General features: G+C 43.1%; 1 protein-coding gene across 2 annotated transcripts in view; it reads right to left on the minus strand.

The window, feature by feature from the left end:
* PITRM1 (pitrilysin metallopeptidase 1) overlaps nt 1-25,690 on the minus strand; it is a 34,679-nt gene extending 8,989 nt beyond the window's left edge. Inside the window, exons 1-14 of one of the 2 annotated variants that reach the window (XM_059662983.1) lie at nt 25,537-25,690; nt 21,620-21,722; nt 20,350-20,456; nt 19,424-19,575; nt 18,523-18,734; nt 17,190-17,350; nt 14,641-14,767; nt 13,445-13,533; nt 12,581-12,709; nt 11,606-11,719; nt 9,054-9,150; nt 8,397-8,531; nt 7,088-7,226; nt 1,081-1,197 (exon numbers count right to left, since the gene is read on the minus strand). In XM_059662983.1, the coding sequence (XP_059518966.1) occupies nt 1,081-1,197; nt 7,088-7,226; nt 8,397-8,531; nt 9,054-9,150; nt 11,606-11,719; nt 12,581-12,709; nt 13,445-13,533; nt 14,641-14,767; nt 17,190-17,350; nt 18,523-18,734; nt 19,424-19,575; nt 20,350-20,456; nt 21,620-21,722; nt 25,537-25,586 (1,732 nt within the window). In that variant the 5' untranslated portion in view covers nt 25,587-25,690. The remainder of the gene's footprint in view (nt 1-1,080; nt 1,198-7,087; nt 7,227-8,396; nt 8,532-9,053; nt 9,151-11,605; nt 11,720-12,580; nt 12,710-13,444; nt 13,534-14,640; nt 14,768-17,189; nt 17,351-18,522; nt 18,735-19,423; nt 19,576-20,349; nt 20,457-21,619; nt 21,723-25,536) is intronic. The other variant, XM_059662992.1, reaches the window with a different exon arrangement.
* Nucleotides 25,691-25,847: the final 157 nt, after the last annotated feature.

The following is a 25,847-nucleotide window of genomic DNA, read 5'->3' on the forward strand; positions in this document are numbered from 1 at the left end:
GACCCTGCTGGCCTCTGTGCGCCTCACCGCCTTACTCAGAGTGGACTGTCATTCCTGCAACACAGACCCCACTCTTCACCCAGCCCAGGTGCCTCTCATCCTAACAAGTCCCTCCCCAGGACCTGATGGCCCCACCATGAAGCCCCCGGCACCCCCGGTCCCAAGTTCCCCAGGGGACGTTCTGTGTTCTCTTTCCACATCCCTAGCACAGTGCCCTAAACCAGCAGAGGAACTAAGGTACTCACTGGTGACTGACCTGTCCCCACCAATTCTGATAACAATCCCTTAATGACTTTCAGTGATAAACACAAACTGTGGGGGATTAGATCAGTGGGATGTTAACCCGCTTTCCGGAAGACAGGATCTCCTTTGCATGTGCACGCACATGCACACAAAAACTCAGATGTGGTAAACAGGACAGGCCCCGTTACAAACAGAGGGCCAGTGACAGACGCTTCACAGAAGTCAACGTGATGCTCAAACACGCTCTACACTCCTACACTGGCGGAGACAAGTCAAAGTGCAAGGCTGTCGTCAGAATTCCCTCAGGACAGAGCAATGAAGTCACGTCTTGCCATGTGAAGTTGAATATCTACTCCGACAGGGAACGCTGTGCCAGAGAGGCCTCTGTGCTTCCAACCAGAAGCTGCTGACAGACCAGGGAGGAAACTCCAGGATGAAACTCGAGATGCCAGCGGCCTGCAACTCCTGTTGGCTCCCCACACCTTGACACAAGGCGCCGTGAGGCGTTTCCCGTCCCTCCACACTAGGCTGTCCCCTGGCCTAGATTGCCGGCTGAGCTGGAGAGCGTGATGGTGGGGACTCAAAGGCTGCCTGAGCCCTTTAAGACCTGTATCTAATGCAGCACAGCATCACTCACACTCTCCTGACTCCAGAGGCTAGGAACAGAGCCCACCACCCCCACTGGGAGGCAAGGATAGGGCCCTCCTGGGTAGAGAAGTCTGTCGTCACTGAGCGGTAACAGCACCCAGGGAAGCATCAAGAGCAGGACTACAGAGTCATAGGGGTGCTCCCATGGTTCCCATGGCCCGAGCACCATGCTGGCCAGAGCTCACTGACCTGCCAGGGCCACCGACAGCTCAGTGAACGGGATTCTGGGCTCAATGTCTGACACCTTCAGCGCCGGCAGACACGAGGCATCCTGAGCTTTGCTTTGCTGAGTCTGTAATTCTAAACCTAGGGAGGAAGAAGGGGGGGAAATGTATGAACATTTAGGAAGATAACAACCGAAAGATCTTTTGTAATTCATCTCTTCTGTCACTAATTCGCACCCACCCTTGCCGAGTGCTGAGGTGTGAGCACTGCCAGGCCAAAGTGAAGCAGACACAGGAGCATAAGCACTGCAGGTGGCTCTTCCCTAATCCTCACTCTCAATGACCTAGAGCAGCGATTTTCAACCTTGTTCATCTCACGGCACACATAAACTAATTACTGAAACTCTGCAGCATGCAAAATTTTTTGCTCATCTGATAAAAAAAAAATAGGTATAATTTCAATTGATTCGCACCAGACAGCTATTGTTGTGTTGGTTGTCACTTTTTTATTTGACAACCTAAGGGAAAAGCGGTCAGTGCCTCTGACTAAACAGCCAGGTATTGCAAGTGTGTGCAAAAAGTTCTTGCGGCACACGGGTTGAAAATCGCTGCTCTAAAGGAACCGCTGTGCTGGTGGGGGTGGGACTTTGCTCAGACAGGTCCCTGAGTCCCAGGTTTTATGCTAGATAGAGGGACTGAACTCATTTTTAGAGCTTTCAAACTATTGTTCCATTGCATACACTTTCCCAACTATAAACATGCTTAAAACACATGCTCTGGGCCTGCCTGCCACTGGTCTGATTGGAGGGAGAGGCTCCCTTCCCCAGAGTCTGCACAGACCACTGACTGTCGGGAGGGAACCAAATGGCTCCGTGCATGACCAAGGACAGAGCGGAGTAGTGCACGTGTGACCAGCCCGCACAATCTGTCAAACACACACCGCATCATGTCACAAGATAACCGATCCCCTGTTGTCGCTGAGCTGCCCTGACCTCCAGGTCCACCTCCCTGAAGTTCCCAGAGAGCCATTGACCACAAAACTGGCCCCTGAAACAGAGATGGGTTTCTGGACAGCTTTTACAGGCTCTGCTGGGGTTGGGTCCTAGGTCCAAGCACAGGCTGACCCACCTCCCCTCACAGGCCCGTCCCCAGCTCATCCCACAGCACCAGGGAGATGTGGCTCCATGCACCTTACACTCAAACCTCTTGGATATCCAAGGCCCTCCTCACCTGCTTTGTCACCCCCACCCCAATCAACCAAGTCACCCAACACCTTGACCCTCAGACATTCTCTATTTCTGTACATTTGGCCTGGAGGTCTTTTGCCTCTTTGCCTGTCAGTCCTGGAAACAGTTCAAAGGCCCATCTCCCTTGTCCTCTGAAACATCCACTGCTACTTTCTGAATGCACAGAAACCGTTGGCATCGTCTCGTCTGCTCCCAGGTGAACTCCCTCCCAATGGCAGGGGCTACGGCCCTTTACAGTACTTAATAAGTTACATTATAGACACCCCCAAACTGGAAGGTTATTTAGAGTTGTGCTTTTTTAAAAATACATTTTATTGATTTTTTACAGAGAGGAAGGGAGGGGATAGAGAGTTAGAAACATTGATGAGAGAGAAACATCGATTAGCTGCCTCCTGAACACCCCCTGCTGGGGATGTGCCCGCAACCAAGGAACATGCCCTTGACTGGAATCGAACCTGGGACCCTTCAGTCCGCAGGCTGATGCTCTATCCATTGAGCCAAACTGGTCAGGGCTATTTAGAGTTTTAAATCAGATAATTTCCCATTCCCATTTTCCCTTGGTGCTTATCTTTAGACTGGACTTTGCTTCCTCACACTGACGTACACATGTAAGACTGAGACGAAATAACCACTAAATGCACTAGCACTGTGTCCTACTTAATGAACTCTGCAGTGATTTATAAAATAAAAGCGCACTTTTGTAATACAGGCCCCCATTCATTCACACACAGGTGTGCACTGGAGTAACTATTTCCTTAAAACAGCACACACCTCCATGGCCAGGCCAGGAATCTGATCACTCAGGGAGTGTATATTCCGTTGCTTAGGCATGCATTACCTCCTGTACAAATGGCCTTAAGTAAAAATGGAAGATGTTTGTTTCCATATCTTGGCTATTGTAAATAATGCTTTCAATATAGGGGCGCATATGTCTTTACAAATTAGTGTTTTCATTTTCTTTGGGTAAATACCCAGAAAATGACTGGATTACATGATAGATCTATTCTTAATCTTTTAAGGAACCTCCATACTGTTTTCCATTGTGGCTTCACTGATTTAATTGCCATTTGCAGCAGCATGGATGTATTGGAGAGCATTATACTAAGTGAAATAAGTCAGAGAAAAACAAAAACCGTAAGATTTCACTCATATGTGGAATATAAAACAAGAAAGCAACAAACTAACACACACAAAAAACAAACAAACAAAAAACACTCATAGACACAGATAATACAACAGTGGTTACCAAGGAAAGGAGTGTGAGAAGACGAAGTGGGTAAGGGGTCAAATACATTGTAATGAACGGAAACTAGACATTTGGTGATGAGCACAAATACATAGAGTACATGGATGTCAAATTATAATGGTGCATATCTGAAATTTATATAATCTTATTTACAGCAAAAACAAAACAAAACAAAAAACCCACCAACAGTACAATGAAAAATGGGTGGGACTCAATCAAACTAAAAACGTTTTGCATAGCAAAAGAAACCATCAACTAAATAAAAAAGCAACATAAGGAATGGGAGAAAATATTTGTAAATCATATATCTGTTAAGAGTTTTACATCCAAAATATAAAAAATTCATAAAATTCAATAGCAAAAGATGGGCAGAGGACTTGAATAGACATTTTTCTAAAGAGCATGAACAGATGAGATGGCCAACAGACATGAAAAGATGCTCAACATCACTAGTCATCAGGGAATTGCAAATCAAAACCACAGTGAGATGCCATATTATATCCATTAGGATAACTACTATTAAAAAAAAAACCTAGAAAATAATCTGTGCTGGTGAGGATATCTCGTGCCCCATTGGTGGGATTGTAAATTGGTACAGCCACAACAGAAAATAGTATAGAGGTTCCTCAAAAATTAAAAATGGAACTATCATATAAGCCAGCAATTCACTTTTGGGTATTCATTTGAAGAAAATGAAAACACTAATTCTAAAGGAGATATACACTCCTATTTTCTTTGCAGCATTCTTTATAATAGCCAAGGTATGAAAGCAATCTAAGTGTCCATCCATGGAAAAATGGATAAAGATGTGAGAAATATATACAACCGAATATTGCTTGGTCATCTATAATAATAAAAGTGTAATATGCAAATCAACCAAACGACCGAACAGCAGAACGACTGTCTGGACGACCATGCTATGACATGCACTGGTGCCAGGCCAGCCAAGGCGGGTGTGATGCAATCGGTGGGGGGGCCCCCACCATCACCCCATGATCGCCCCAAAGAGGAAGGCCCAGGCTACCCAGCCAGCAGTGCTCCAGCAGGTGGGCAAAGCCTCCCTCTACAGAGCTATCAAATGCAGAGCCATCGATTGTGGAGCCCCACGATCGATTGCCCTGCAGAGGGAGGCCCAGGCCAGCCACGCAATTGCACCCTACGCCTGTCGCCCACAGAGGGAGGCAACCAGTGGTGGGGGAGAGGGGGAGCAGCGCCACATAGATGGCAAGCAGTGACAGCAGCGGGGTTGGGGCCAGCTGCAGGCAGCTGGGGGAAGGAAAGCCCTAATAGGCCCTTATCACTGGCCAGACCTAGGGATCTACACAAGGGGTCCCAGATTGCGAGAGGGTGCAGGCTGGGCTGAGGGACACTTCCCCCCCATGCACAATTTTTGTGCACCGGGCCTCTAGTAAAAGAATGAAATGTGCCATTTGTGACAGCATGGGTGGGCCTAGAGGGTGTTATGCTAAGTGAAATAAGTCAGAGAAAGACAAATATCATATTTCACTTATATGTGGATCTAAAAAGCAAAATAAATGAAGAAATAAAATAGAAACAAACTCATAGGTACAGAGAAAGTTTGATAGTCATCAGATGGGAGGGGGATTGGGGTGATGGAAGAGAAAGGTATTAAAAAGTACCAATTGCCAGTTATAAAAATGGTCACTGGGATGTACAGTACAGTGTAGGGAATACAGTTAATAATACTGTTATAACTGTATGGTGCCTGGTGGATACTAGATATATCACTTTGAAAGGTATATAAATGTCTAACTACTCTGTTAGACTCCTGAAACTAATAGAGTTAACTATAATTGAAAAATAAATTTAAAAATTATTAATGAAAATATGATATATATACATAATTGGATATCATTCACCCATGAACAAAGAAAAAAGAAATCCTTTCACTTGTAACAACACAAATGAAACAAGGGCATTATTTTAAACGAATAAGTTAGAAAAAAACAAATACCATATGATCTCAGTTATATGTGGAATAAAAAATACAGATACAAAGAAAACCAAGCTCATAGATACAGAAAACAGATTGGTGGTTGCCAGAGGTAGGGATGGGAGGTAGAAAATGAGTGAAAGGGGTCAAAGGTACAAACTTCTGGTTATCAAATAAATAAGTCATGAGATGTATAACATGGTGACTAAAGTTAGTAACACTATATTGCATATTTTAAAATTACTGAGTGAATCTTAAAAGTTCTGATCACAAGAGAAAAACCTATAACTATGTATGGTGGCAAATGTTAACTAGATTTACTGTGATCATCATAATACATACATATAGCAAATAATTTTGTTGTACACCCAAGATTAGTATATCAAATAGACCTCAATTAAAAAAAAAAGAAGGATAGATAGAACTTGTCAACTGGCACTCACAAAAATGTATTTATTATTCAATTAGCATGTTAAATTTATGGGAAGATCTAAAATAGCCGTATGTTTAAAGAATTCAGAGATAAAGACTAATAGGTTGCATGTTGACACTAATTTTGCCTTTACTAGATTAAATCGCCTCAAACTTAGCTTGATTAAAATGGGGGTGTTGTATTTCTGTGTGTACTACATGTATATTTTAATAAGATTTTATCAATACATAATTTACACATGTTGAAATTCATAATTTAAAAGATACAATTCAATAAGTTTTGACAAATGAACCACCACATCATGATACAGAACATTTCCAGCACCCAGGAAGTGCCCTCTTGGCTCACTGCAGGCTATTCCCCGCCCCCACTCTGGCCTCACCTGCCTTCTGTCGCTGTCCTTTTGCCATTTCTAGAGTTTCATTAAATGTCCTCACTCAGTAGGTATTCTTTGTTCCTGGCTAATTAACTTCCCTTAACAAAGGCTTTTGAGATTCACCAATAATGAGTGTGTTCCTCTTTATGACCCAGGAGTATTGCATTTTATGGACAAAGTATGATGGTGGAAATGTGAGTTATTTCCAGTTTTGTGTGGACACACACTTCATTTCTTCTAAGTAAACAAGAGTAGGACCACTGGGATTCCCAGTAAGTATATGTTCGGTGCTGTAAGAAATTCTACAACTTTGTCTTCACTGCACCTGCACCACACAGACCCGCGTGTGCCTTCACCACAGCTCACGCCTCTCCCCATCACTGAGACGAGACCCGCCTCCTCTGATCTCACAGCTCACACCGTCCACAGTGCTGGGTGGCAGTTCACTACACACTGCAACACAACACACAGGACGGGGCATGTTACAGCACCTGTAACAGAAGTTCTTATAAAATATGTGAAGTGAATACACCTCCTAAAGCTGCCTCATTTCCACCACTCCTGCCTTTCCTGCCCAACGACAGGGGGCGAATTTACTGAGAACAGCGGCCATCCTATCAGGCCTGAACCCGCAACACCCAATGCAGAACTCGCAGGTGCCCAACAAATACCTGTTGGTCGAAGTAAGACTTGCCTGGAACTATATCCTCGGTAAGAAGTTCACCAGGGTTGGGCAAAGGCTAAGAAACGACCAGGAACAAAATTGAGAGTCTGACCTTTGTCATAGATCTGCTGCTTGTCCTCCAGGGAAAGAGCGCTGACCTTTTGTTGCAGTTTTTCTGTTTCCATTTGTGCTTGTTTCTCAGAATACTTGTCATCTGCCTTCATTGATAATGTCAACTTATGCTGATTATTCTGCAACAACATCCACAGCAACAAAAGAACCAAATTAAAACGAGATGTTACTAAAGCCGGACATGCTGAACCAGCCTCTCTGCCTGTGTGCTCTTGGTCCCGAGTCCCACGTTCCATTTCAAATAGTGAGGACAGCACTCATCCAAAGATTGTCTTGGAGAGAGTATGTGAGCCAGATAAAATTCTTGCAATCATACTTGCTTTGTAGAAATTACATAATTCATATATGCTGTTACTACTATTATTAGTGTGATTATTGTGATGATGTTGCAACCATAAATGTATTAATACTCAATATTTTCTTTACATCTTCGTTGTAGAAGGAAACTGTTTACACTTTCTAATATAAATTTTTAACTTCAGTCTACATTGAAGACAATTAGAAAAAATTTAATTTTTATCTATTCCTCATTATACTATTAATCTCTCAAAGGCTGAATCTTCATTCAACATATTATAAATTATGACAAAATAGACATCAGCTTAATGTACAAATGTTAGGTGACTTAACATGTTTCCTTATTTATTTCAACAACTGAAAGCACTAGCACACAAATGCTCACGTGTATGTAATACTACAGAGAAGTGGGAGAATTAAAAAAAAACCTTTATGCAAAATAAATTATAATAACTTAGAGAGACTGAAGGTCAAATGACCAAATCATGCCCCATGATCAAAACAATGGCACCTAGTACAGCAGTCAGCCTTCACGACAGACCCCACCATGGTCAGGGTCTCACTAGAAGTTCTACCATATTGACAACTATCTACCAGGGAATTTACAACAAGTAGAAATGCCCAGCAATCTACAGAAATAAGGAACAAGCATCAAAAGAATCCTTTATAAAAATGACCAGAATATTCATACATGTAGGTGACTTGTTCTCATATTCTGTATGTTCTATTAACAAATGTGCATATGTTTTGTTAATACATACACATTCAAATACTCATACATAAAAACATAACACATAGTCAAATCACATCTGAATCTGGGAAACCAAGTTTTTAAGTTAATATGAGCATTTGAAATTTTGATTAATAATTAAGAAATCATGTCACCTATTTATTAACAGAAACTGATTTACATAATGTAGATTATGTTCCCAATGTTCCTTTCATTATAAAATTCTATTTAAGAATAGATTTAAATTCTCTACTTTTCTTACCTTAAAATATTGTTTCACTTTCTCTTGCAAAAACTTTGGATTGTCCTTAAGGCACTGCCTGAACTGAGCCACCTGACCTCCCAGCTTCAGGAGCTCCACAGGGTCCCCGTCGTGGTTCCAGCAGGAAGCTATGTACTGGAGGAGATTTAAATCCACAGAGCACATTACACAGTGAACTTCACGTCAGTTCAGTAAATATCAAAGGCAGGGCATTTTATTAAAATCTGTTTCTATGTTTAAATACCACAGATGACTAATTATAATGAAAATTAAGTCATTCTTTGATTAAAAGAAGAAAAAATTAATTTTAAACCTTTTTGTCCCTAAAAAAAGTTTTTAAAAAAGCACAGGTTTAAAACTATTTTTAGAAAATATAATTACCAACAGATCAATACTTATCGATTCCTTTAAAGGGGTCTGAGTAAATCTATTTTACATATAAACATAAAATACAAAAAAAAAAAAAAGCCAATTGAGCAACCTAGTAAAAAGACAAACTAAATTAAAAGTAAAGTTATATCAGATGCAAAATAGCATAACTTTCAAGGTTCAAGGGAAAGTTTCTATGAATTGCAATTACACAGTATTTTTAAGAACCACTAATTCCAAAAGTAACAGAAAAAAAGAAAAACAGGAGATGGCTGAGAAATTACACACAGAGGTCAGGGCGAGTCCAAAGCTGACAGACTGATGCTTCATTTGTATTTCAATTTTATGAAGTAAAGCTTCAATTCGATCATCTTCAAATCCTTTCCTAAAGAAATATTGAAAACAGAGATGTTGAAAAAAATATTTCTTAATACAAAGCTGCAATAATCAAAACAGCATGGTACTGGCAGAAAAACAGACATACAGCCCAATGGAACAGAACTGAGAGGCCAGAAATAGACCCACATGTATATGGGCAATTAATTTTTGACAAAGGAGCCAAAAATACACAATGGAGAAAGAAAAGCCTCTTCGATAAACTGTGCTGGGAAAATTGGAAAGCCACATGCAAAAGAATAAAACTAGACTGCTATCTGACACCATACACAAAAATTAACTCGAAATGGGTTAAAGACCTAAATATAAGACATGAAACAATAAAATACATAGCAGACTCCTAGCCGGTTTGGCTCAGTGGATAGAGCATTGGCCTGCGGACTGAAGGGTCCCAGGCTCAATTCTGGTCAAGGGCACGTACCTTGGTTGTAGGCTCCCAGCCCTGGTCAGGGGTATGCAGGAGGCAACCAATCGAGGTGTCTCTCTCACATTGGTGTTTCTCTCTGTCTCTCCCTCTCCCTTCCTCTCTCTCTAATAATCAATGGAAAAAAATACTCAGGTGAGAATTAAAAATCAATAAAATAATAAAATACATAGCAGAAAACAGAGGTACTAAACATATAGACCTTGGTCTCAGAGAGGACTTTATGAACTTGACCCCAAGGCAAGGGAAGTAAAACTAAAAATAAATGAATGGGATTGTATCAAACTAAAAAGCTTCTGTACTGTAAGAAACCATCAATAGATCAAAAGACAACCAACTGAATGGGAGAAGATATTTGCAAAACAATACCTTCAATAAAGGGCTAATACTCAAAATATATAAAAGAATTCATACAACTACACACACACACACACACACACACACACACACAAAAGTCAATCCAATTAAAATATGGGCAGAGGGACCTGATCAGACACTTCTCCCAAGAAGACATACAGCTCTGCCCATGTTCATAGGTTGAGCATTAGCCTATGAACCAGGAGGTCATGGTTCAATTCCCAGTCAGGACACATGCCTGGGTTCGATCCCCAATAGAAGGTGTGCAGGAGGCAACTGGATCAATGATTCTCTCTCATCACTGGTGTTTCTATCTCTCTCTCCCTCTCTCTTCCACTCTGAAATAAAAATATTTTTAAAATAATAATAATAAGTCTGAAGGAAAAGGACAAGAACCATATGATTTCACTCAAATGGGGGATATAAAATAAAAAGCAACAAAGAAACAAACAAACTCATAGAAACAGATAACAGTGTGGTGGTTACCAGAGGAGAAGGTGGGTGGGGAGAGGATGAAAAGGATAAAGGGGGTCAAATACATGGTGATGGGAGGAGATTAACTTTGGGTGATAAGGTCACCAAGAAAGCACAAAGACAAGCCATATGATGGGAGAAAATACTTGCAAACCAGGTTATCTGATAAGGGCCTTGAATACAGAATATTTAAATAACTTTCACAATCATAGAATTAAAAAACACATAATCCAATTAAAAAACGGATCAAGAATTTGAATACACATTATTCCTAAGAAGATACACAGTGGCCAGTAAGCAAATGAAAAGATGTTCAACATCACTTATCATTAGGGAAGTGCAAATCAAGACTACTTCAGCCCTAGCCAATTTCGCTCAGTAGTTAGAGCATCGGCCTATGGACTGAAGGGTCATGGGTTTGATTCTGGCCAAGGGCACGTACCTTGATTGCAGGCTAGATCCCTGGCCCTGGTCCAGGTGCATGCGGGAGGTAACCAACTGATGTATCTCTCTCACATCAATGTTTCTCTCTCTGTCTCTCCCTGTCCCTTCCACTCTCTCTAAAAATCAATGGAAAAAAATAACCTCAGTTGAGGATTAACCAAAAAAAAAAAGAGACTATTTCAAATCCACCAGGATGGATATAATAATCATAAACCAGAAAATTAGTGGAAGATCTGTAAGAATTTGATTATCCTAAACATTAGACAATTTGGAGCTCTCATAAATTTTGGGTGGGGTTTAACTTGGTGCAGTGACTTTGCAAAACAATTTGATTTAAAAATTCTTCAAAAAATTAAATATAGAGGTACCACTTGACCCAGAAATTCCACTCTGGGTTATCTAGCCAAGAGAAAAGAGAAAATGTCTCCACACAAAAGCTTATATATACTAGTAAATGTTCATAGCAGCATTATTCATCCAGCCTCCAAAAATAGTGGAAACCCCAATGTCTATGAAGTGATGAATGGATAAACAATGTGGTATGTAACACATGGAATATTATTTAGTGATAAAAATTACTGAAGTACTAAAACAAATGTTTTTGCAACAAGAGAGCAGAGATAATATTTAAGCAACTAAATGTGAGGTTTTGTAGAGATGGCCAATAATGGAGAAGACTGGACCTTGCTGTAAAGTATTTAGGAACTGAGAAGGCTAGCAAATCGGTGCAGAGGGTCATACGTACATGATGACATCGTCAATGGTCCTGTCGATTATGTCTCGGACCATCTGAATGTCCTTCTCGGCAATCCCCTGCAGGCCCACGCTGAAGTAGGCCTCCCGTGTGTAACCATTGTATCTAGAATAGGAAAGGTGATCATGCATTACAGTCCGTATGGCTTCCATCACTCACTCACCATGCACTTCTTCATTTCAAGATCAAATATACTGCAGAACAGAGCTAAGAACATTAAACTCCCAAGTCCTCCAGGACAAAGCAATGAAAGCCGTATCCTCACATACCTGTTTCTCAGACATAATTGATCACAGTGACACCACACCTTTTTAACATTTCTAAACATCACTACAACTTAAACTTTAAAGTTATGGCAAAATAAACCTAAAGATAGAGAACTGCTCAGTTTTACAAAACCCTAAGATTTCTAACAATATTTAACAACCTGACTTTTAAAATAGATACCAGTGTGAGATCTTTAAAAAGCTGCCTTTTCCCAGATACCCCCTGTAGGGAACATAAGTTAACACATTGTGGATGGATCACGAGAATTCTTGATTCACATTACACAGTATTTTACAAAGTATAATACTTCAAAAAGATATTAGCTTGTAAGAACATGTAATAAATAACTTCAAAATGCAATGGGTATTTAATTTTAAAGCGTGCCTTTAACATTTATGTAAAATGTTTTTGTACTCATTCAATAGAAACTTATCTGGCCACTGGGTAAAGCTAGCAATAAAACCACTGGTCTACAATGTGTTAGCTTGTACCGGATCCGTACTCTAGTGCACAGTTCTGTGCTGGGGCAGGAGGGGCCATCCTGTGACTGTGGGATGTGAAGCATCCTACCTCCATGGCCCCACCCACATGGTAGTAACCTTCCCTCCTCAGTTGTGACAAAAAAAAATGTGTCACATTGTCAAATGTCAAAACTGCCCCCAATAGCAACCAATGATCTCATCTGAAGATAAATCTTACCCAACATCAGGAGAAAAGTCTGTGCCGAGTCCAGATTCAATTAAGGCTTTGTAGAAGGGGGAGTTGGGCCCGCCGATCAAGAGTGAAGACAGAAGGTTTAATGTGAAGGCTTCAAATGTGTCAGTGATCCTTCATTTTAAGAGGGACGTGGGTGGGGGGTTGAAGAGAAAAAGAGAAAACCATTGTCCCTTACGTTTTCAAAATCATTATAATCAGTACTACATTTATACTTCTTTCCAAAGAAGTTGAAGTTCTAGTAGAAATTCTTGCATTCCAACCTCTATTTTAATAGTTATATCAGCAAAAGAGAGTAATTATACTAGGACTTTTTTGGGAGTCCAAACCATAGAGTCAGTTTAGCTGCATACTGAATGCTACTGCAGGAGTGTGTGCAAGCACTCTGACACAGTACTACTTCAATTCGAACCGCACTGTCACACTACATGGCAGACAAGACACTGCAGAGATGGGGCAACTCTGTCAGCCTTGAAGCTTCTGAGGGCAGACAACCCTGATGGGTGGAGTGAGGCAGGGTTCCTTGCTGCCCACACCCTTCAGCAGCGTTCACAGTGCTCTTCTCACACTCAGCCACCTGTGACCCCAATGGTAACGACTTCTGTTCTGTGCCCGTTTTTTTCTCTAGAATTGAGCTTTAAAATGCAGTGAGGAAGAAGTTACTTTCCTTCAGAACAGCTACTCAGAGATTTCCCCTCAAACTATTCTAGACATTGTCAGAAACTCCACTGACATCCAAGACCTACCTGCTGTAACCCTGAACCCTAACCACCCAACCATTCATTCCTGACTAGAGAACTAAATCTGACCCTGCTCACCTGCATCTCCTACTTCCACATGGATACTTACTCTGGTAAGAGGAAGCTGACACTGACAGTTGTTTGTTTAGAGGAACTTGCGGCCATTGAGTCCGGAGCACAGGTGATCTGAAATTCCCTCTGTAAAACCATGAAGTAGGCACAGCACGTGAATGAATGGGTTTAAACTAGTATAGATTACCTAGAGGAATAAAATGGTCCAAGAGATGCTTTTCATTAAATTAACTTTGTTTTAAAACAAAAACAGTAACTTGTATGCATGCATATTAGCATAACCAATGGACATAGACACTGGGGCAGTGGGAGCTTGCCCTCCGGGGTGGGAATGGCGGGGGGGGGGGGCGGAGGGGGCATCAATCAGGGAAAAAGGAGAAAAACTTTAGACAAAAAAAAATACAGCAAATACTCAATTTTGCAAACCTCAACTTAATGGATTTCAGACTTAACCCACAAAATTACAGGTCTGCATGTCATATGTGAAAATTAACACCCAGTTGATTTTAAAATGCTTTTAACCAAGACTTGCTTATAGGTAATTAAATTAACAGGTTACTTTTTGTTATTAATTCACTGTTATTTTTAACAAATTTTAGTAAATAGGCCATATGTTGGAAAAAACACTGTAGTAATTTCGCTGACAGAAATACTACATGTCTACAACTATAGTCTACATAATTAAATTCAAGAGCCACTGCTCCTAAATTTTTGGGAAAGGGTTAGCACGTGATCACACTGCTTCATGCTCATGGTGAGTCTTTCTGCAGCAGTTTTAATTCATGTGGCAGATGTTCTAATGTGCACTAAGCCACGTCCCAACCGTTTACTTGAGATGACAGGTGAATGTTCGCATTTACTAGACCTATTCAGTATAAATTTAAAATGACAGTAATACATATAGAAAACTTTTCTATGAAATTAAACTTTTCATACATACTTAATTTTAATTACACAAATGTGTCCACATAAGTAAAATCAGGTAAACTAATTTGCCAATTTTTTAAGGTATGCATTTGGAAAACCTACCTTATTATATAATAGACTTTCAGCTTTAATGGACACCCCTCGCCTGAATTAGTCTGTTATAATGAGGCTTTACTGTAACCATCTTTAGGTTTGAGAAGAGCTCACAACCACATTTTAAATCCCGTTATCAACACACAATTGGGGTCTTTGTCTCCATATACTAACAGGCTGGTACAACACTGATTATCCTCTGGCAGCACTCACCGGCTTATCCCAAGGCTTCTGAGGCGGCACGGTGGTGCGTGGCTCAATTTTCTGAAATTTACTCAGAGCCTCTTCATGAATTTGTTCCAGATGCTGTTCTAGCGGAAAATTACCATAAGTAAAGAACCTAAAAATTTGAGAGAATATATTAGACTATTTTAGTTTAAAAGATTAGAAATCAGCACAGATGGCCTTTGTATATACATACACACGTACACATATATTAGCTAACAAGAGGCTTCAAAGTGGAAATGAACTCTATAGAGGAACACTTTTTTTTTTACACTTAGTTTAACTATAAACACCAAACAGACACTTTTGCTCTTTTTATAAATAGGTGGTTCAAACCAAACAAAAGTTATACAGGAAGGATTAAATGTAATTTTGGCAATAACTGCTCTTCATTTTAAATCTACTCTAACGGTGATACAAAAACCAAGTAAGTTTTATGTTAACCTACTTTGTGACCTTGGCTACAGTAACACAATAATCCATGTAAGACTGAAAGATAAAGAGTTTCACAAAGTTCAATTTTAGGCTACAAATTTCAGATTACACATGTTTTGAAACCAACACATTTACTCAGCCAGGGGGAAAGGGTTATAATCATAGAGTTGATCTTCTTCTTTAATATAATGTTGGTTACGGTTAAAACTTTGGGAATGAGCCCTAGCTGGTTTGGCTAAATGGATAGGGCATCGACCTGCGGACCAAAGGGTCCTGGATTCAATTCCGGTCCAGGGCACATATCTTAGTTACAGGCTCCTCCCTGGCACTGGCCCTGGTTAGGGTGCATGCAGGAGGCAACCAATTGATGTGTTTCTCTCACATTGATGTTCCTCTGTCTTTCCCTCTCTCTAAAAGATCAATGGAAAAATATCCTCAGGTGAGGATTAACAAAAAAAATAAAAAATAAAAAACATTTGGGGAATGAGTATCTAAAAGATCCTTAAAAAATTTCCACTCAAACAGTAGCGCCGTGCAGACACGAGTCTATAAATGTCTGTCCCCATGAGTCACAGGCCACCTTGGGAAATGACTACCTGCACACCTGGAGCAGGAAGAGCCTGGGTTTGGGTGGGGGGACAGAAAACAAAGTTACTGAAGACTGAAACTGTCCGACAGGATGAGCTTGAGGGAGCTCCCTTGGGCCATACTTGGGACACGTGAACATAAAACGATTAATTAAAAAAATCCATGTGATCTCACACCTCACATATATACATATATAAAAATATGTGTATGAGGATAATGATATTAAAAAATAAAATAAACCAAACAAGGCTAGAAAGAAAAGGGTATCTTTATTGGAAGAGCAACTGCCACCATGCCTCTCCCCAAAACTGGACAGCCAAGGGAAACAAGCACCCTGCCTTTCCCCTCAGAATCCTGTCTTCAGAGTAACTCACAGCCCTGCGGATGGGGAAAGCTCTTCTCTACAGAAGCCCAGCTAATTCATGTAGAATTATTATTGAGAAAGCTTTACTAACTCTACTGAAGGAATTGCTCCAGGCAGCAATTGTCAATGACTATGAGAACATGCACAGGTGGATGAGAAACTCAATGTCCACAAGGTGCTGGTTACCACCCCAGCCTATCCCTTGGTCTGGCAGGAACCAGCTTACAGTGGGTATCGCTGTCACCGTGGGGACCCGCAACCAGCTGCAGCTTCCCCCCGTGTAAGCAGGTCCGAGACATCTGGATGCAGGAGGGATGCAGGCATCAACTATGAAGGTAACCAAGTCTTTGAAGCCAAGTCCCCTTTGGGAAACACAGGAACACATCCACCAATGCCACAGAAAGGCAATCAGACGCCCAGAAAGTTTTTAGAAAACCCCACTGGCATAAGTTTTGAGAAAATCCAGAGGCAACCCGCCTACTTTCTTCAGTTTCAATGAAAACGAGGGGACACCATCCTACAGAAAGGGCACTACAAAGACATCATGATGATGGAAGGCAGTTTGTGGGCCTTACTTAGGTCGCAAATGTGGGGGACACTGGAAAGTCTGAATTTGTGGTAGGTGGCTTTGAGCAAGTCTTTATTTTCTTAAATGTGAAAATGGTATTATCTCATGTAAGAAAATATCTTTATATTTTGGGCTCAATAATCCACGTAGTGAGGGTAAACCCTCATATTTGTAGTTCCCTTTATTAGCGTTTAATTTTTAGTGATCTCTGAAATAAGCAATTTATCAAAAAATAAGTATCCAAGGTTTCATAACTGCCACCGCCAATCCTGGGGCACTGTTGGGACTGAGGCATGAAGCTATGGGCACCTGTCACTCCGCCCTATGAGGGGGGTGGGCCCAGGCCCTCCTCCAGGAGGTGGGTAACCACCATGTTGGGCTGCAAGAGTGTCACTGCAGACCTTTAGACGGAGCGTCCAAGTAAATGAGAAAGGCAATTTATGAGTGAAGAATCTTGTCTCAATTTACTTGGCTCTTAAGCAAACATTTCCCTGATAAATGTGAGAGAAGCTTATCACTGTGTAAGCAAAAGCAAGTCAACTCATAATCCAACACCATCCAACCTTAAAAACAAAACATCACCTGGCATTACTGGGGTGATAATGCGTAGCATGGAACTGTTTAAGCTGCTCCCACGTGAGGTCTGGGATGCACAATGGGTCACCACCAGAGATCACCGCATACGTGTGGTCAGGAAGGAGGCGGTTCAGAAGGTGCTGTGAGAATATCCTCTCGTTATCTGTCTTCAAATTAAAAAAATACACATATATGTAGCATAGTACACACATTATTACAACACCGCAAGTTAACCGCATCCTGGGAGCATGTACCTATAACACCTCGCGAGTAAAACCCTCCCAATGATAAACAAGGGTGTCCACACATAGTGTTTAACAAAGCACCCGGTTCACTCACGATCTGCGCGCAGGACCCAGGGACCGCTCTCTTGGGAGAGAGGGTGCATCCACTTTGCAGTAGACCCTGGGTGATGAGCGACACAGGGGAGGCTGTGGGAAAGATGTCCTGGGCTCCCTCTGCCCACGAGCTGTATGGGCGTTCCCATGGATATCCAGAGGGAAAGCAGTCATCCTAACGTGAGTTTTAACGTGTTTGAAAGAAAGGATGCCCAAACCGAGAACTGAAGTTAAGACACAGCCGCCAGCCAGCAAGGGAAAGGGAGCAGCACAGATCACACAAGCCATACCACAGGTCAGGGCAGGTCTCCAAAGTCAGGGGCTAGGACAGGCCCAGGACAGAGGGTCTCAAACTGTCTGGCCTCAGACCCTTCATTCTCCCAAACATTAGCGAGGTCCCCAAAGAGCTTCTGATGATTTGAGTTTCTTGATCATGTAGAGGTGTGTGTATGTAATTTTTCTACATTAGAAATTAAAACTGAAACTGAAAACTAATCATTAACTTAACCCACAAATACATGTTAACCAGTATTTTTTAAAAAATACTTTTCATATAAAACAAAAATCTGTTGAGAAAAATGACTGTTTTACATATTTTACAAATCTCTTTAAAGTCCAGCTTCATGGAAGGGAGCTGGAGCCTCTACCTGCTTCTGTGCTGACATCACACACCGTGCACCATGGTCTCGGGGAATTTCCTGCATGCTCAGCAGGAATGAGGTGGAAAAGATGTCTTACTTCTGTCATGAAAATATTATTTTCTCATAGACCTCCTGCAGGTCATATGCGGGGTCCCCAGACCACAGAACTGCTCATCTGGAAGAGCGAGTTCTAGAGTGACCGGGAGCCTGGCCTTTCATTTTCCCTCCAGCTAATAAACCTCACACAATGAGAATATTAAATGACATAACAGGATGTCGATTATTTTCCAAACCTACTTATATTTTAATATTTTACAGAGTACGATGCTTTTAATACAATATAGAAAGGAAAAAACTCACAAACGCTCCCTTCATCTCATTGAAGACAACCCCCTTGAAGACCAAGGCTGTCTGGGGGTCACTCGGATTCTCATGTTCCAGTCGCCATCCCTCCTGCCAGAAATCGAGTTCTCGCAAGCAGGGGAAAAAGGCTGCATCCAAATACACGGACAGGAGATTCCGGAAGTCTTTGGGGTTTTGTGTGGAAAACGGGTAGAGAGTATAGTCACTAGCTGAAAACAAAAGGGAAGATTTTAAAACATCAGGAACTATGGTCCAGCACCAGTTACCTCACAGGCCTAGCAAGGCAGCCCACTGAATTTGCTCTTTAACTGCACTTGTAACGGCACTTCTGTGCACACCACCAGCCTGTTGACTCTCCAATTTCTCCAAAATAAAACTCAAAACACCACAGCAATAACATAACATAATGCTACAAATGCCGAAGTTCATAGCAATATTCTCCAAAGGAAACAGTTTTGACCTTTTCCAGAAAAACCTCACATGCCTTTTTCCTAAAACTCTAGTTTTGTTTTGCTTTTTTAAAAATCCTCACAGGAGGAGGATTTTTTTAAAAAAATTGATTTCATAGAGAGAAAGGGAGAGAAACATCAATTGGTTGCCTCCCGTACTCACACCAACCAGGGACTAAACTCGCAACCTAGGTATGTGACCTGACCGGGAATTGAACCCGCAACCTCTTGGTGTATGGGACAACACTCCAAGCAACTGAGTCACCCATTCAGGGCTAAAACGCCAGTTTTTCTAATCCAATCACAATGTGGCTTTCCTAAAGGATTAAATTTCTAACATCTTTCAACTAGACCTGAGAATAAGTTTATTCTTGTCTCCAGGGCCCAACTACCCTCCTTTATCTTAGAAACAGACCCATCCCAGTCTCAGGCCAAGATGTTAGTCTTACCTGTGAAGGCATTCATAAAAGTGGACAGTGACCTGTTCAACATTTTGAAGAAAGGATCTCTGCATGGGTACTTCTGAGAGCCACACAGGACCGTATGCTCAAGAACGTGCGGGACCCCGGTACTGTCCATGGGAGTGGTGCGGAACTGAACGCTACAGCCAGAGAAGAGCCACCACGGGCATGTTAGCTCACACCGTCCAATAGCTTCCAAATGTGCCATTACCCCAGATTACTGGAATTCATCATTCTAACATGGCAATCTCTAATAAAAATGTTTGCAGACTCTCTCTATATATAAAAGCCTAAGCGACCGTTCGGCCGGTAGCTATGATGTGCACTGACCACCAGGCAGCAGATACTCCAACCGGTAGGTTGCTTGCTGCTGGGGTCCAGCCGATTGGGACTGGGTGAGATGGGCCGGATACACCCTGGAGCCCTCCCCGGTCCCTCCCCGACCACGATCATTCACCGGTGTGGTCCCTCAGCCTGTCCTGTGCCCTCTCACAATCCAGGACCCCTCAAGGGGACGTTGGAGAGCCACAGAACAGGCCAAGGGACCCCACCAGTGCATGAATCCATGCACCCGGCCTACAGTAATGAATACAATCACTGACTACAAATGTAAACTCTACTGTACATAGCTGAGAATGTAGTCATTTAATCTTTTTTTCTTATATTTTCACGGCACTGTCAGTATCATTTCTTTAAACCATGGTGATGCTCTAAGGCAGTGGTTCTCAACCTTCCTAATGCCGTGACCCTTTAATACAGTTCCTCATGTTGTGGTGACCCCCAATTTCATTGTTACAAATTGAACATAATTAAAGCAGTGTGATTAATCACAAAAACAATATGTAATTATATACATGTTTTCCGATGCTCTAAGGAGAAATGTTTAAGAATGTGTTCTCAAGGTGCCCACTCACCTGAACAGGTTATTTGTGTCTTCTCGGGCCAGGTGCAAGTACCTGGCTCCTGTGCCGTCATGGCTGAGCTTTACGGCGGTCAGGAACAGTTCCGGGACAGGCGTTACCTGAATCAACAACAAGAACATGAGGCCAAACTCAACTGGAAAGGCATCCTGAATGGTTACATTAAATCCACTGAGGGACCTGGTGGAGGCACATCAGGCACCACCTGTCCCAACCCCAAATCTTGCCGATGAGGAAAGAAAGAGCTAGGCTGACAATCATACATACACACCTCTCCTTTTAGAATGCTTACTACACCTTAAGCTTATACAGTGATGGATGTTAATTATTTCTCAATAAAACTGGGGGAAAAACCTTGAAAAATAAAAGAATCCAAATAAGGTGTCATTACCATAGTGCAGTAGCAATCCTAATCCCTTTGCATGGTTTTTAGGGCTCACCCTGTCATGCTTCACCGTTCCAGGACCCTGCCTTGGGAGAGCCCCACATCACTGACTCTACGAATGTGGCCCTACAGACAGAGGGTGACTTTCCTTCTGAACTTAACTGCCCACTTCTCTATAAACACCCCCTTCTCCAGGAACCTTCCCCATCCTGCCATCATGCAGCTCCCCTCCCCTCCTGCCTTCCTTTGGCTCTCCGCACTTCCACCATGACGTTCATCCCACTATGCCTGTATTACCCCTGCAGGGGTCCTCTAGAATGTGAGCTGTTTGCCTTTGTGCATGTCACCATGTCAAGCACAGCAGGAAGCCAACAGCCAGCCAATCATGTGAAACACATATTTCTCAATTACTGCATTAAAGGGAAAAAAAACAACAAAGTTTAAGCAACACAAGAACAAAATTAAAATCCTTTTTAACATAACTTAAGTAAAGATAGGAACATAATCTTTTTCCCATAATTCTGAAATCCACATGGCTCAAAAACAGAAAGTTTTTGCATAACGTTGCAGCAAACATATTTGATGATAAAATGACCTGAATGAATGTGGGTCATTCAGAGTCTTTGTGTATCACACTCAGTGTGGACTGCCAGGTTAGAAACATTAATGACTTGGTTTACTTTCTAAAATCAGAAGGAATTCAGGGATAGGATTGGGGACCTGTTCTTAGGAAGTACTTTCATTGCAGACTCCACACACACACTGCGCACCTACTGTGAAGCAGGAGGAAGCCAGGGCGCGGAAGAAAGATGAAAACAGATCCAGGGTCCACTCGAAGGCCCTCCCAAGCTCCATTAAAGAGGTCAGGACAGGCCTTACCTGGCTCACGGTGAATCCATGGATCTTCTCTCCGACTTGGTACTGCAGCGCCCTCTCGCAGGCTTTCGTACTATTCCACCTCCATGTTCTGGGATGGGCACTGCTACAGTTAAGGAAAGTCATCAAAGTTAGAAGATCTGCAGGAAAATTGGGCTCACAGAGTTCAGCCACATAATGAAAATACTGTCATATGACGAAGATAATGCCAAGAAAAATTAAACCTTGAATCTTCCAAACACATTCCAGAAAACTAATTTCTAGCAAAGTTCCTTCAATTTTTAATAATCTTTTATCTCAACTCAACTAAAGCTTCATAACATCAACTAATAATTAAACATTGAAAACTGGTTTGAGTGAGTGGATAGAGCGTCAGCCCTCGGACTGAAGTAACCTGGGCTTGATCCTTGGCCCTAGGGTGGGGCATGTGCAGGAGGCAACCAATGGGTGTGTCGCACATCCATGTTTCTCTCTGTGAGTCTCTCCCGCTTCCCTTCCACTTCTAAAAACCAATGAATTTGGATTAACAAAACAAACAAAGAAAACCTTTATTTGTACAGGTATATAAATAACTATAGTGCAATTCTGACACCGATTTCCCTGAGTTGTGTGTGTGTGTGTGTGTGTGTGTGTGTGTGTATGTGTATATATATATATATATATATATATATATATATATATATATATAAAATCTCATGTCAAAATGCTTTTTCCATCACAGTATCTCAATAAACTCAAACTACAGTGAAGTCCCATGACACACCCACCAAATGGTGAAATTAAGAAGTCTAGTAACACCAAAAGCTCTCTCACTGCTCCTGGGAGCGAAAACAGCAACAGTGACTGGGAACAGCATTTGGCATCACTTAGCTAGTAGTTCATGCGCCCTGACATGCAGGTATCCCCCGCTTTTCAAAGTTCACCTTCTGCCACTTCAGTTTAGGAGACCTACATCACTATCTGTTTCAATAACCAAAAGAAATCCCAAAGGGGTCTTCTCTTTTACAAAAAAGGCTGAAATCTGAAATAGCATCCTGCATTTGTTTTGTAGGAGCCACTGCAGAGGCAGCGCGCACCCAGAGCAGGGAGCGTGGCCCCTCCAAGCTCCTTCCCTGGGAAGCACAAGCGGCCGCTCAGCATCTCGCCACCAGAGCTTTGAGCTGTATCTGTGAGCGCCTATACTGAATCCCGACTTACTGTGTGTGTTCTGCCTTTTACCATGTGTTAGTGTCATTTTATGGGCTCATTGGTATAATTTGGCAGGTTATTTTGGGGGTTGGGGACCACTCAAAGATGTCCTATATGAATGAATGGTAATTGCTGTTTCTCTGTCATTTCAGCAGAGGAGAGGTTTCACAGGAAGTGCCAGCTTTAGGACCATGGGGAGCCTGCAGATGCCCTGGAAACCTGTCCTGGGGCACCAGCACACACATACAAGGCTGGCGGCATTCCTCGGAGTCCACCGACAGAGTGGATAAACTGTGTACTGTTCCATCAATAAACTCGGCCATCAGAACAGACTACAGCTACATGTAACAGAAATGTGGGGTGAGTAACCCTGAACCAAAAAAATAAAAATACAAATTCAAAGGATAAACAGTGCTCTCCTAAGCAGGTATTGTTCAAACAGGTTAGCACTGTATTGTAGGAATGTTATATACCAGTAGATGGTAAAACTATAAAGGAAAGCAAGGAGATGATTTCTGTAAACCAGGAGAGAAATTACATCTAAGAGGGAGGGAGGGTTATGACGGATTAGGGGTAACCTTAAACTGGGTAATAGGGACACAACTTATTTTTAAATGAAAGTTCTCTCAACTATATTGTGTGTTTTATGGGATTTCCTACATTAACATATCTCACAAAAATATTTCTTTTAAAGATATGTACAGAAAAGAAACAAAAACTCAGGCAATATCATGGAGATATTATAACCAGCCAACATTTTCCTTATTGATTTGGCAAATTCTGGAGTTGTGGGATACTTTAAAAAGTTATGTATCATCAAGAACCCAACCACAAAAAGCAAAACAGCCGACTGTATGACTGTTTGAAAGTATGGAATTGGGTACTTTGGGGCAATAAATGTGTTTATTAACACATTAACAAAAAATGAGGGTTTAGGGGCAACATGGGCTCTCCCCCCATATTCTTTCTGGTCCGACTACACAGATGACAATGCTCCAAGACCACGAGGGCACCCCGACACATACTCCCCTATTTCTTCACCTCCTAGGCTAACAGTACCATAAATTAAACAAGGTTTTGTGAATGACCATGAAACTAAACTTAGCTTAGTAAAATGTTACACTTTACAAACTCATCGGACATGGCACTCATTCAAGGTTGAAAACCAAATGTAATGTTCTTCCATAAACAGAGTCATTTTAAAAAGTTCTAATCCTGGAGGCTACAATGTTATTAAAAGGCAGCAGCTTAAATTTAAGTACTTCCTGTGGAAGCCTCGGGTCTCTTAAAGACTCTAGGCCAGTGATGGCCAACCTATGACACGCGTGTCAGAGGTGACACGCGAACTCATTTTTTTGGTTGATTTTTCTTTGTTAAATGGCATTTAAATATATAAAATAAATATCAAAAACATAAGTCTTTGTTTTACTATGGTTGCAAAGGTCAAAAAATTTCTATATGTGACACGGCACCAGAGTTAAGTTAGGGTTTTTCAAAATGCTGGCACGCCGAGCTCAAAAGGTTCGCCATCACTGCCCTAGGCCAACAGCAAAAAAGTGGGGCAAACATGTTAATGAGACCCATAACTGCCACTTTTATCACACATTAAAACCCGCATCAATGACCACCTTCACTTCAAACGCCTTGACAACCTGCACTCAGGGCCACCCACTCGGAGGTCCCAAAGGAAAGGGGGTCACAGGACAGCTCCCTGGGCCTGGGCCTGCTTTACTCCACACTAACCTCGCTGCCATCACCCCAACCCTGGTTCCTGGACAGGGACTCCCTTCCTTGGGGTGGGTGGGGGCAGGCTGCTGGGCAGGGGAAGCCATGGGAGGGAGGGGGCACGCACTCCCATCAGGAGGAACTAAGGGTCGGTCACTCAGGCCCTGAAGGGGTTTTCAGGCTGGGGTGCTGGCTTCTAGAGTCCAGGAGCCCCAGAGGAGGGGTCTGAAGGTACTGGGGCTCACAGGGAGGAGTCCAGGAGTACTAGAGCCCACCGTGAGGGGTCTCGGGGTACAAAAGCCCCAGGAGAGGGCTCTAAAAATACAGGAGCCCCGTTAAGGGTCTAAGGGTACCGGAGCCCCAGGAGCGGGATTTGGGGGTACAGGAGCCCCCAAGAGAGGGATCTTAGAAGTCCAGGAGCCCCGGCAAGTGGTCTCTGGTAGAGGACCCGGGGTGAGGGAGCCACCGATGAGGAGTCTTGGGATATGGCTCGGAGAGGGATTTCAGGGTGTGAGAGCCCCAAGCGGGATGTCTCGGGGTACTGGAGCCCCGAGGCGTCTAGGAGCCCAGGAGAGGGGTTCGGGGGTACAAAAGTTACAGAAGAGAGTTCTCGGGGTACAGCGCCCTGGACAAGAGGCCTCGACCTACGGGAGCCCCTGTCGTGGGCGTCTAGGAGTCCGAGAGGCCCAGGCGAGGGGGTTTAAGGGTCCAAGAGGCCCAGGCGAGGGGGTTTAAGGGTCCAAGAGGCCCAGGCGAGGGGGTTTAAGGGTCCTGGGACCCCAGAAGAGGGGGAAGGGGGAGCAGGAGCCCCAGAAGAGGAGTTTGGGGTACTAGAGCCGACGGCGAGGAGTTTCGGGGGGACGGGAGTCTCCAAAGCAGAGAGCTGTGAGGCGGCACCTTCTGCCCGAGACCCTGAAGCCTCCAGCCACCTCCCCGCCGCCAGGCCCCCGTCCGCCGCCCGCCCCTCTCCCCCCTCCCCTCCTTCCACCGCCCGCTCCGCGTCTCACCAGCGGCTCAGCCGCAGCGCCTGAGGGACCCGCCTGCTGCAGCGCCACATGGCGTGAGTGTGACCAGCGCAGGGTCAGCGGGGACCCCTTATCCCGACGCGCTGTGCCAGCCGCGATCCCATTGGTTGGCGCCTATGGCGACGCCCTCTCCAATAGGCCGGCGAGGAAAAGGGCGGGCTCCTGCTGCGACGGGGAGGGGCTCTCGACCCTGGGAGGCAACTCGCACGAGTTGGGCGGGGCATCCGGGGCCTGCGGATTGCAGAACCTCAGGCTACGTGGGAAGGGGCGGGGCCGGACCGCGGAGCCCCGGG

The sequence above is a fragment of the Myotis daubentonii genome, chromosome 1 (assembly GCF_963259705.1).
Source record: "Myotis daubentonii chromosome 1, mMyoDau2.1, whole genome shotgun sequence".
NCBI classification, from domain to species: Eukaryota; Metazoa; Chordata; class Mammalia; order Chiroptera; family Vespertilionidae; genus Myotis; species Myotis daubentonii.